A 12,945-nucleotide genomic window follows, 5' to 3' on the forward strand; every position below is an offset into this window, starting at 1 on the left:
CCGTAGCTATGAAACTGTACGACACCTCCCCCTTCTGTCATGGGGTAGACCGACTCCATACCCCCCCCCCCCTTCCCAGTCTTTGCACATCCCCAATCCTTGACTTCCACTCATCACCTTAATTTCATATATCTTGTATTTTATGGCTGCTGGCAGACCAATTTTCCTCCTGGGATGAATAAAGTTATATCGTATCGTATCGTGACCTTTTTCAACCTCAGCTCCTTGCCTGCCTTTCTTTCTAGCCACGTCCAGGTCCTGATTTTCTTCTCCAACACCAGATCAGAATCCAGGCAGAGATGTAGACTTGGACTAAACCCTGTTTCCAACAGTTGTTATGCCGACTCAATCACCCAAAAAAAGAAATGGTGCTACAATGAGCCAGGGGCTGCCAAATGGCATGTGGATCAAATTAAGCCCGGCTTTCAATTCTTGCATTCTAATCCAGGCTTCTGAACGTCACTTCATATTACCTAACCTCAGCACGTGATTCTATCTTTCCCACTGCTTCTCTCCTCTCCCAGTCTTCTCATCTTTTCTTCCTTCCCTCTGGCTTCCATCCCTTTTCTGTTTCTGTTTTCTCTCCACGCACCTGTCCTCTCCTTCTACCCCCCCCCTCCTGGTCTGCAGTTGGGGACTGATAGGTGTAGAGGGAGGCTGAAGAGACCTGTGGGTTGGAGGGAATGTGCTTCAGGCAATAATTTAACATTGTTAATCGAGCATGTTTTTGCATGCATATTTACTGATAACTCCACAATAAACTCAATTTAAAACATGTTGAAGATTGGTTTGTAAAATTATTTGACGTTTCTCATTCATGGATTGTTTAGCTACAGTTTGCATTAAATCTGGCTGAAAGCACATTAAGTAAAGATGAGGGTGCATCGGAGTTGTGGCAATAACTGCAGGGCAAACCATAATTTTGCCTTCAGTCAGTATAACTTAACACCTTCGGGATTGTCTTAGAATTATTTGGTCAGATCATTTTCCTTGAGGCTTTTTCAATTATTTTCCTTTTGTGAATTAAATGATAGCAGCAATAGTTGTTTTTCATGTAGAGATGCAAGACATTAATTCAAGAGTACCACTAAGGGCAAAACTTAGAACGCAACACCAACATAAATGACCTTATCATGCCACAGATAGCGAATAGCTCTTTCTTTTCCCAACAAGTGAAGACGTTTATTAAACACAACAAGAACGGTGTTAGCCCTCCCCTCCCCCCCCCCCCCCCCCCCCCCCCCCCCCCCCACTCCATTTTGTCATCAAATGTTAGTTAAATGGCGGTAGCCATTTGCTGAAATATAGCGATTGACATTTTTGATATTTCACTGTTGTGTATTTTTCTGCAGGAACTTCGGACTCTACCGAGAGCCTGAAAAGCCAGAGCACCAACAGCTCATCTCAACCTCTCCTTGCTGCCTCAAATGCTGTCCTCATAGAGGATGAGAGCCAGGTTCCTTGAGAATGTACGAATTAGCAGCAGAATGACCAATTGCATGTGCCATGTAAGATCTACTGTCCCTGTATCAGTTTTGTCTTCATGACACACTTAACTGTTTTTTTTTTTTGTTTTTTTTTAAAAAATAGTTCGCCATGCTCCATGGTGTCCTGAATTATCATTTGCACCATGTACATTTAACACCCTCATGACCCAAACTTGCATTCCTCTTTAATCTGTTACTGGCAGTTTTGACTGATCCATTCCCTGCAGAGGTCAAAGTGTTTATAACTTATAATGTTTCATGCTCTGTAATACATTTCAAAAATACATTATGCACTAACATAGAACACAAATACTGATTCGGCTTATTAATCTTATTTCCCCTCCCCACCCATACTAATGACACGGGAAACCAAGGCAGTTCACCGGCCTTGATCAGGTTTTTCATGTTTAAAAAGTACAATTAAAGCATTTTGCAGTTATATCTCTGAGTTAAAGTGCGGTGCTGAAGAACATGTGAAAATGCAAGGCATTTATTTAGTGCTCCATTTAATATAGATTGAAGCTGTTTTGGATTTTCCAATTATGTTATGTAAATAACCATTGATAATGCATGATTTAAAAAGTTGCATCACTCTTTTAAAAGAACAGCCCTATATGTCCTGAAGTTTGTACTTTGGACAATTATTATATCATCTATACATAATTTCCCCCCCCCCCTGCACGTCGCTTTTTAAAACTATCTTCCCAGATACTGAAACATCTGACTTTACTCTTCCCGTCTGTCTTGGTGTGATTGACTCTGGACACTAAACCATGTTTTCGAATGCTCTGTATTAGAAAACCATTAGAAGACTTTATTTTCCAATATAGTCTTTAAAAAAAAAAAAATCACTTACTCTCAAAGTATATAATTTCTTCTGACCACCTTAATCTTTGAAATTGTTGAATATAATCTGCACATTAATGCATAGTCTGTGATATCTTGTAATCTGTTCATCTTTGTGGTGTCTACCTCATTAACTCATGTTTTAATATGGCAGTAGGGTATGGAAGATTAGCTTGAAGCAAATATGACCCACATATGTTTCAGTGTAGTTAAATCTTAACTTTTGCAGATGATAGGTTCTGGCATGGTGGCGCAAAGGTAACCTTTGCAGCCTTACAGCGCCATAGACCCGGGTTTGATCCTGACTGTATGGAATTTGTGCGTGCTCCCCATGACCTGCATGGGTTTTCTCCGGGATCTCCGGTTTCCTCCCACTCTCCAAAGACATTACAGGTTTGTAGGCTAACTTGCTTGGTAAAAATTGAAAATTGTCCCTCGTGTGTGTGGGGTTAGTGTGAGTGTGCGAGAATTGCTGGTCATCGCCAACTCCGTGGGCCGAAGGGCCTGTTTCCGTGCTGTATCTCTAAACTGAACCAAACTAAAAATGGTTGCGAATCTCGTAAACTATTGTATTGCACAGCAAAGTTGGTAGCCCTTTGTAAATCAGAGCAACGGCACATTTGCGCTGTAGATATCGAGATGGCTTGTTACAATTTTGATTCTAACTGGAAAGGGTAAGAGCAGGGCAGGGATTCTCAACAGCAAGGCCTCTAACGCAAAAACGATCCAGTGAGTGCAATGAAAAAACATACTTTGAACAGTGTTGAAAAGTTAAAGGCGGCACACTTGTTCCACCAAAGCATAAACACACCCTCATCTGATCCTCCAAGGAGAGTGGTTTAACACTTTTATCACCTTAAACAGTCCCATTGATAATATTTTTAAAGTTCCAATTCGAAATGTTATCCTGGCATAAATGTGATGCCGGCAGTATTAGAGATTCCTTTTGCCTGTGAAAGACGTATAAATGATGATCATTGTAATCAGTGACAATTCTAGTGTATAAGGAGCGGGTATTAGAGTGTGTAATTCCCAGAAAAAATGGTGTACCATGCAGCTCGGCTCTAAGGGCACAAAGCATGCCTGATTAGCCCCTCTTAACCACATGAGAAATAAGGAAGACGACTATGGTAGATGTTGTATATTGTTGGTTAGATGCTGCTCCCACTTGTTTATCTGTCTTGCTATAGTTTCATTGCAGCCAACCAGGAATGCTGCACCATCAGGGTTCAATTGGAAATTCACAAAGCTGCGTAAATCAGATAGGTGGAAGAACATGAAGTAAGTTAAACCAGCAAAACTGCAGTGCGCCAATGCCAGGATTTTCCATTATTCCTGAATCAATCTATTTGTTTGAGATTTGATTTTATCCTCTTCTCCCCCCCCACACCCCCTCCTCAAAATAAATATTTTAAATTGTGTATTTACATCAGACTCCATTTGAGCAATCTGCTTAAGCTCTTCGCTACATCTGCAGAGAAGTTGCTGATGTTCCATGCTGGTACTGCTGTATAACTGAACATTGGATTCCTTCCTAAAATACCATCACACCAATTTTAGTTTAGTTTAGTTGAGAGATACAGCGTGGAAACAGGCCTTTCGGCCCATCGTGTCTGCACTGGCAATCCCCACACATTAACACTATCCTACTCTAGGGACAATTTTTACATATATACCATGCTAATTATCCTATAAACCTGTGTGTCTGGAGTGTCGGTGGAAACCGAAGCTCTTGAGAAAACCCACGCAGGTCATGGGGAGAAGAACGTACAAATTCCATACAGACAAGCATTGAACTTGGGTCTTTTAATTGTTAACTCTTAATTGTTTTAATTTACTCTCTGCAACAGAGACTCTCGCTGTTCCATTTCAGTCGCCATTTACTCAGATTTTCATCAGATTTTGATAGATGATACTTGCGCAAAAGCAAATGATTAAAATATGCAGGTAAATTTGAGCACAGATAAATACTTAATAATGTTTTAATATAGTTCTTTGCCAGTCTGCACTTCAGATTAAAGACGCTGTTTCTGACTATGCTCAAATCCATTCAGCTGTTTAAAAAAACAAAAAAAAAAGGTTAATGATCAGAATATGTGTTAGGTTTATGTACATCATGCTACTCGTGTATGTAACCTTTTGCTGTATTCATGTTATTCTTGAATATTTGATTTTTGGTATGATTAAGACGAGGCGAGTTAAGACTATTCAGTTGAGATTAATACAGCATATTCATTCAGCTCCATCTGCTGACATTGTATCCTTATTCTGTGCCTTGTACCTGATCTTATGATGAAAGTAAATGTCATAAAAATCTTGTCATTTGATCCGGTGATTGTGATTGAGCAAAATCTCGAATTTCAAACTGTTTTGGAAGAAAATACTAATTTTCTATTTACTGTAGTATAAATAAATGCTTAGTTGAATGTATTGTGAAGTGACGGAAAGAATACATGAACAGCAAAGAATGGGTTATCTTGCAGAATCATGTTGAAGTACTTTTGTCCAACGTAGATTTTTAATACGTAGTCACTTATTTCCATAGAGCTTCATCGCTGCATTTAATTCCGAATGTATTGAGTGCATCATTTTAAAAGATTGAAGAAATACTCTGTAATTTCATATGGATGTGATTTTACATTTATTTGTAGGATATTGTATTGTAATAAAATGTTGCAACACTAAAGATTTTGTCTTTTTGCGACACATCAAGGAATATAAATTGGGTTATCATAGTCTTAGCGAGGAAACAGGCCCTTTGGCCCTACTTGCCTACACCGGCCAACATTTCCCATCTGCACTAGTCCCACCTGCCTGCATTTAGCCCATATCCCTCTAAGCTTGTCTTATCCATGTATTTGTCTAAACGTTTCTTAAATGTTATCCTTCAAATCGAATACATGAACACCCTTGTACATGGAGTGCTTCTATCATTTGTGATTTTCTTGCTCATTGTATGAAGGCAGTACGCACTATGATCAGATAATTGCAAGGATGGTGTATCAAATAATTTTTACAGAGAAATTAAACAATTGTGGCAGAATTATCTTACTAATTAAATGTCTAACCTATTCTAATTCACTACGATAAGTCTAATTTTATATCCACCTAAGGTTTTTAATGTAGGAGGTTCAGTACATTTGTGACACTGAAGTTGTTTAATTAAAAGTTGTCACATAATCCAATGTTTTAATTTTAACAAGTTTTAAGCATAATTAAATAGGCAACACTAAAGATAGTTGAACTGCTTTATGATGTCACAGGAAGTTGCTGTGACATCGATACACTTATTCTGACATACTCAGTGACATCTTCACAATAGAATGTGGGATGCCAAATATTAACCCCTACATTTATTATACACGGAAGCTAACATTTTCCCCGAATCAATTTTCAAATTAGATCCCGAACGCATTTTTCATCTAAGCACAAGGTCTATAATTAAGCATTGTCCAAGCATCTGATATTGTCCCTCGTGCCATTCTGCTGCCGATCTACTCCCAAATGAACAAGAAAAGGTAAACTCTAAAGGTGAGCTTGTGTTTTATTACTTTGTAAGCTTTGGTAGTTTGCCTTTCATTTCTCGGCGTACGTCAGGAATAATGCAGAATCAAGCTCACGTTAGCACTTTGACTAGCGCTCATTTAAAGAAAAAATGGAGTTTCCCAGTGCAGGTGCAACATTTTCTGTGGTGATCTAAGCCAACTGAGTGGGATCTGGACAAACTTTTCGCTGCAGGTATATTTTATAGCTGTAATCGCTGGATTGGCCGATTCCTTCAGTACAGTTTAGTGATGGTTTTATTGTCCTTGTCCTAGAAAAGGAAACTTTAAATAATGATTCCAATTTAAAGCGGTAAAATTAAATTTCAATAATGCTGGTGTCTGATTTTATCATTGCTATATCTGTACTATATTTTAAGTGAGTTCACTGTATCTCCACTATTTAGAAAGTCTACAGTGTTAAAGAGAAGACAGTGTGTGGAAAAATAAAACTTTGCAGCAGAATACTTTGCATCGGGTGATTCATAAGTTTCCATGTGTTTGAATTAAATTCCACTTGATGCAAATGGTGATTTCCGACCTATGTTTCCAAAAACTTCCACCCTTGGGAGTTTCTTACCTCTTGTCTGAATCTGTTGTCAACTAATAGACATGGGTTGATTGTCGCAGTTAGTCAATGAGTTTCATCAAGGTTCTTGGTTCTTGGTTACTTGGTCCTCGAAAATATTCCAACTGGAATTTAAACTGGAGGTGGTGAAGGGAGGGATTAAGCCAGAAAGGGTTATTGGGAAGAAAGAGCTACTTTAAATTTAGTTGCATCTGGTTGGGTAACTATAGTTTGGTGGAGATTATTCCATGCTTTAATTGTGCGGGGGAAGAACGAATTGCTGTATACATCTGTCTTTGTAGCTGGGATCACAAATTGGATCGAATGCCCTCGTCTGCTCCTAATTGAAACCTATGACTTGCAGGATGGCACAAGGTGAACTTATTGGAGATTTGAGTGGAACAATTACTTTGGTTCTGGCCTCAACAGTGCAATGAAATTAAAATAGATTTCCAATAAAAACTGTTTTGCGGAGAATAAGTCTTTAAAGGATGTTTATATATCTGACCCATTATGTTGCAGAATTCACTTTCCTACAGATTGTATTTTTAAAACATTTGTTATAGGGTTGTTCCTTTTCTAACTTTTTACAGCAGTGTTACGGTGACCTCATAATGGTTGATTATTGAATAGCGAGTGAATTAATTAAAACCATGAGTTATAAATGCATGTCAGTGCTTGAATTGAAAGTTGGAGGAAGCTGTTTGTTGCAAGAACATTATGCAATGAAAATATTAGTTTATAATTTAAAAATTGTGGAAGTCTAATAATGCAAGTGTTCCTTGAACACTTGTACTTAATTTCCCCCCAATAAGTTCTCACAGAGAGGGGTGAGTCTGGGGAATTCTCTGCCTCAGAGGGCAGTGGAGGCCGGTTCTCTGGATGCTTTCAAGAGAGAGCTAGATAGGGCTCTTAAAAATAGCAAAGTCAGGGGATATGGGGAGAAGGCAGGAACGGGGTACTGATTGGGCATGATCAGCCATGATCACATTGAATGGCTGTGCTGGCTGGAAGGGCCGAATGGCCTACTCCTGCACCTTTTGTCACTTGTCTATTGTCTAAACCAGTATTCTGAACTATTATTTTGATCTGAAGAAGTGTCTCCACCCGAAACGTCACCTATTCCTTTTCTCCTGCTGAGTTACGCAAGCATTTTATGTCTATCTTTGGGCTCAAACTGCTATTCTAAGTGTCCTGGGAATGAAGAAAAATAAATTGGTTAGAATGACCCAGAATTAACTTCTTTATTCGCATCTCAAAATAATGTTGAATACTGTGTGAAACAAAATTTGGATGTCTGTGCTGGGAAACAGGGTTTCTGTTTGAATTCCATTTATAATCATATTTTAAAAACATTACTTGCACATTAAAAAATCAACATAAAGTTTCTGTGCTGTAAGGTTTTTACAGAGTTTCACAAAGTTTATTTCTGCGCTGTAACATTCACAACCTAGGTTAGAATTTTAACAAGTCATTCACAAAACCATCAATTAACTTTCTTGCGTAATCTTTTCTGAATCACATTGAGTTTTATTTAATCCATCTGTAGCCATTTACACTCCAGAGCTGACTGTACCCCCAGTAAAGATGTTTCAATGAACCTGCAACCACAATCATAAATGGTCCAGGTATACGCTGTCCAGAAGATGCTCAAATCCAATTATAAACCTTTGGGTTGTCTACTTGTTGTGATCAGCAACATAACAGAAGGTGAATAAGTGCATAGGAATGAAATGCTCAATTGGGTGACTGCCAAATCTTATCATTTTGGTTCGAACATAGAAGAGATAAATTGCAGACACAAAGTGAGACTGGCTTGTTTAATATCATGGTTACATTTGAATAAGTATGCTTTTAAAACTCGGGTCAATGGAAATCTACAAATGGGAATACGGAACACAAAGAAAGATGACATGGATATCAGTCATCCAAATGACGAGGGCAAGAGCAGCTGGTGGTGGGCGACCAACGTCACGCGTGTGATGGGGACGCGTGTTTCCATCTCCAACGCACAGGTCTGGAGATCTATGTTCTCCACTTGCCCTGATGAACACCAGTGGCACTTGAGCTTGTTGCCTTTTAGGACAAAAAAAAAAAGAGCTGTTGTCTGAAGAAAGGTCTCGACCCGAAACGTCACCTATTCCTTTTCTCCAGAAATACTGCCTGATCCGCTGAGTTACTCTAGCCTTGTGTGTCTATCTTTGGTGTAAACCAGCATCTGCAGTTCCTCCTTGCACAAAAAAAAAGAGCTAGTTGGACTGGTATGGCATGACAGGGAGAGGCTTCAGGGGGTAACTAGGACAGCGCAGAAGATCATTGGTTGCCCTCTCCCCTCCCTGATGGATATCTACACCTCCCGCTGCCTTAGCAGGGCAAAGAAGATCATCAAAGACAGCTCCCATCCTGCGTTTGGACTGTTCGACCTGCTGCTGGAAGGCGCTATAGGTGCATCAAATCCAGGACAAATAGACTCAGAAATAGTTGCTTTCCGAAAATTATAACTACTCTTAATTCAAATTCACACATGCACTGACTTCACAGCCCAACACCCGGACTTCCATCTGTATATATGTATACAGCGCCGCAAAATTTGTGCACCTATTCCCCCCCCCCCCTTCTCCCTTCTGTTTTTTTGTTTTTCTGTTTCTTGTTTTTTGTACTAAATTATATGTATGCATTGAGTACGAGCAGCTTTCAATTTCATTGTACATGTATAGTGACAATAAATGGCATATCTATATATATATATATATATATCTATCTTGGTGCCCCATTTACCACTTGCATCACTGGTACCCAATGGCAGCAGTGTGTAACACCTACAAGATATCCTGTTATTGTCTGAAGAAGGGCCTCAACACAAATGTTTGTTTATCCAGGTCATCAAGATTTGTGCAATTTTATTATATGTGTCAGTTTTTATCCTCACTGTACCCGATTGGATAAGGTAGGGCACGGGATGTCTGGGCTTGGTCAGGTTTGAATGTTATGCCTTAGCTGACCTCCACTGCAGTTTCACAGAACACCTTCACTCGACCCACTTGAACCTGCCTGATCTCCCGGTTGCCCGACACTTTAATTCTTCTTCCCATTCCTACACAGACGTTTCTGTCCTGGGTCTCCTCCATTGTCAGAGTGAGGCTAAACACAAATTGGAGGAACAGCATCTTGTATTTCACTTGGGCAGCTCGCAGTGGTATGAATATTGATTTCTCTCACTTCAGTTAGCCCTGGCATTCTCTCTATCCCTCCCCTACCCAAGTTGCATTGGCTTCTCATTTTCACCCTACAAACAGCTAACAATGCCCTGTTTCCTTTATCATCGCTACTTTTTTGCATATCTTTTAGTCATTGTTCTTTATCTTTCCACATTATCGTCTATATCTCTGATTTCCCTTATCCCTAACCAGTCTGAAGGGTCTCGACCCAAAATGCCACCCATTCCTTCTCTCCAGAGATGCTGCCTGTCCCGCTGAGTTACTCCAGCTCTCCACTGCAGTAAAGGGCCCGTCCCACTTTTATGATCTAATTCACGACCTTTTTTGCTCGTGGACATTTTTCATCATGCTAGAAAAACGCCCCGACCTACTTGATGCCACGAGTACCTACGACTAGCATCACGACCTCCTACGACCTCGTGACGACCATGCTGCGAGTATGAGTCAAGGGCAAATTTGGCAGAGATCGTGAATTAGGTTGTGAAAGTGGGACAGGCCCTTTACTTTCCAAGGCTGTATTGGCATCCCCTAAAAAAAAGGACAAGGGCAGACTCAGGCGCACTGCCATCTGCAGGTTCCCCTCCAAGTTGCAGACTTCGAATTATCTCATCAGTTATTCTTTTTCGTTGAGTGAAAATGTTCAACATTGCAAATGCTTTGTGTGAATATCTTGACCAGTAGGTCTGCAGTAATTCAAAAGCACCATCTCCTGAGGATTGATTGTTCATCATATACGCAATACACAAGAGTCACCATATTTCCAGTGCCATCAAGTTGGCACGGTGGCATAACGGTAGAGCTACTGCCTTACAGCGTCAGAGACCCGGGTTCGATCCTGACTGCATGTGCTGTCTGCATGCAGTTTGTACATTCTCCCCGTGAGACCTGCGTAGGTTTCCCCCGAGATCTTCCGTTTCCTCCCACACTCCAAAGACGTACAGGTTTGTAGGTTAATTGGTTAGATATAAATGTAAATTGTCGCCAGTGTCTGTGTGTGAGGATCGCTTGTCGGTGTGGACTCGGTGGGCCAATGGGCCTGTTTCTGCGCTGAATCTCTGAATTAAACTAAACAAAGTCGTTATTACTAATGAAAAGATCAAATTCCTCCATTCATAATGGCATTTATGTTTTTGTGAATCCTCTCGAATTATTTCTATGCAATCCTTCATTTTGATAATATCATTTTAATTTCTTCAGTTCATTCTTAAAAGTCGATTTAAATTTTACACTTGAATTTGGTGGGTAAAATATTGTGCACAAATCTAATTATTCCTTTGAGATTCTTCTGCACAATTTAGATAATTTCCATCTAAAAGTTTGACCAGCTCAAGATGTTAGTGACTGGAATAATGCTCTGTGGGCTCAGTAATTAATGTTCCCAAGTTTAAAAAAATACTGGTCTTAAACAGGCTCAGCATCTTGCATTTTTTGTTTTCTCCTCCACCCTGCCACAAGGTGGAGCTCTTTATCCAGGTAATGAGAGCCAAGCTGTATTAATGCAGTTTGAAACCGCCCCACTCAAAGATGCAAGAAGATAGATACAAAATGCTGGAGTAACTCAGCGGGACAGGCAGCACCTCTGGAGAGAAGGAATGGGTGACGTTTCGGGTCGAGACCCTTCTTCAGGCTCAAAGATGCAAGATTGATTGCATCTTGTGCATTACTCCTAAAATATAATGTATATGACAAGTGAGGTAAAAAACAAACAGCAAATGTGAAAGATAGCAAAAAAAAAAGTTTTATTAAGAAAAAGTGAGAGCTTTAAACCTCTATGTCATTAAGAAATGTGTTTCACACAAGGGGTGGTGGGTGTACGGAACGAGCTGCCAGAGGAGGTGGTTGAGGCAGGGACTAAAACAACATAAAAAATATATTCAGACAGGTACATGGGTAGGAAAGGTTTTGAGGGATATGGGCCAAACGTGTAGATGGGACCATAAACAGTGATCCTAGATCGTCCAACAACTGATAAATAACCATAAATGGTATGATAAATACACTTTATCCCCAACAAGGGCTACTTAAAAAAACACTAGTTGAGAAAAGTATGATAAATTCTGAAACAATGTGATTTTTTATGAAATGTCAGATTACATTTAATCATACTCCACATACTATATCGTCAACAGATTGAGTTCCCAGGGCTGTGTGGTTGACTGAAGTGACTAAAGTTCATTCAATAACAACCATTAAGGGGGGTGGTGGTATGAAATCTTAAGCCTTTATAAATCAGAGCATTGAGTATAGAAGTTGGGATGTAATGTTAAAATTGTACAAGGCATTGGTGAGGCCAATTCTGGAGTATGGTGTACAATTTTGGTCGCCTAATTGTAGGAAAGATGTCAACAAAATAGAGAGAGTACAGAGGAGATTTACTAGAATGTTGCCTGGGTTTCAGCAACTAAATTACAGAGAAAGGTTGAACAAGTTAGGTCTTTATTCTTTGGAGCGCAGAAGGCTAAGGGGGGACGATAGATATCTTTAAAATGATGAGAGGGATAGACAGAGTTGACGTGGATAAGCTTTTTCTATTGAGAGTAGGGAAGATTCAAACAAGAGGACATGATTTGAGAATTAAGGGACAGAAGTTTAGGGGTAACATGAGGGGGAACTTCTTTACTCAGAGAGTGGTAGCAGTGTGGAATGAGCTTCCAGTGGAAGTGGTGGAGGCAGGTTCGATTTTATCATTTAAAAATAAATTGGATAGGTATATGGACGGGAAAGGAATGGAGGGTTATGGTCTGAATGCAGGTAGATGGGACTAGGGGAGAATAAGAGTTCGGCAGGGACTAGTAGGGCCGAGATGGCCTGTTTCTGTGCTGTAATTGTTATATGGTTAAGTACAAAACTCTTTTATTCCCACCTCCTTGTGTCCTGTTTAAAATCTAATAAAGGTCTGTAACATTGTCATAGGACGCTTAGGGCATACAGTCACTGTACCACATCTTGTATTCCTCTCTCTCTCTCTCTGTCCCTCCCATCCTAGTTCTCTGTCTAGTATCACTGTGCTCCTTATTAAATTTGACTGATTGTGTGCCCTGTTGTCGTCTTTCCCTCAGCTAACAATGAATCATTCAACATTTCCCTTGATCAGCATCCCCTTTGGTGTTTTCACGCCTTACCCTTCCTTATCTCTATGTCTCCTCCCCTGATTCTCAGTCTGGTCTCGACCCGAAATGTCACCCGTTCCTTCTCTCCGGAGATGTTGCCTGTGTCGCCGAGTTACTCCAATGTTTTTATTTCTGACTGTTGTATCCTTGTTCAGTCCACATCTGCTGCGGGTC

At 40.0% G+C, this 12,945-nt stretch overlaps 1 protein-coding gene across 5 annotated transcripts in view; it reads left to right on the forward strand.

The window, feature by feature from the left end:
• LOC129706743 (E3 ubiquitin-protein ligase MGRN1-like) overlaps positions 1–5,019 on the forward strand; it is a 90,931-nt gene extending 85,912 nt beyond the window's left edge. For 3 of the 5 annotated variants that reach the window (XM_055651186.1, XM_055651189.1, XM_055651185.1), the window contains one exon: positions 1,353–5,019. In XM_055651186.1, coding sequence (XP_055507161.1) covers positions 1,353–1,465 — 113 coding nt within the window. In that variant the 3' untranslated portion in view covers positions 1,466–5,019. The remainder of the gene's footprint in view (positions 1–1,352) is intronic. The other 2 variants (XM_055651188.1, XM_055651187.1) reach the window with 1 other exon arrangement.
• Positions 5,020–12,945: the final 7,926 nt, after the last annotated feature.

This window comes from Leucoraja erinacea, chromosome 20 (assembly GCF_028641065.1).
Source record: "Leucoraja erinacea ecotype New England chromosome 20, Leri_hhj_1, whole genome shotgun sequence".
Taxonomy (NCBI): Eukaryota; Metazoa; Chordata; class Chondrichthyes; order Rajiformes; family Rajidae; genus Leucoraja; species Leucoraja erinaceus.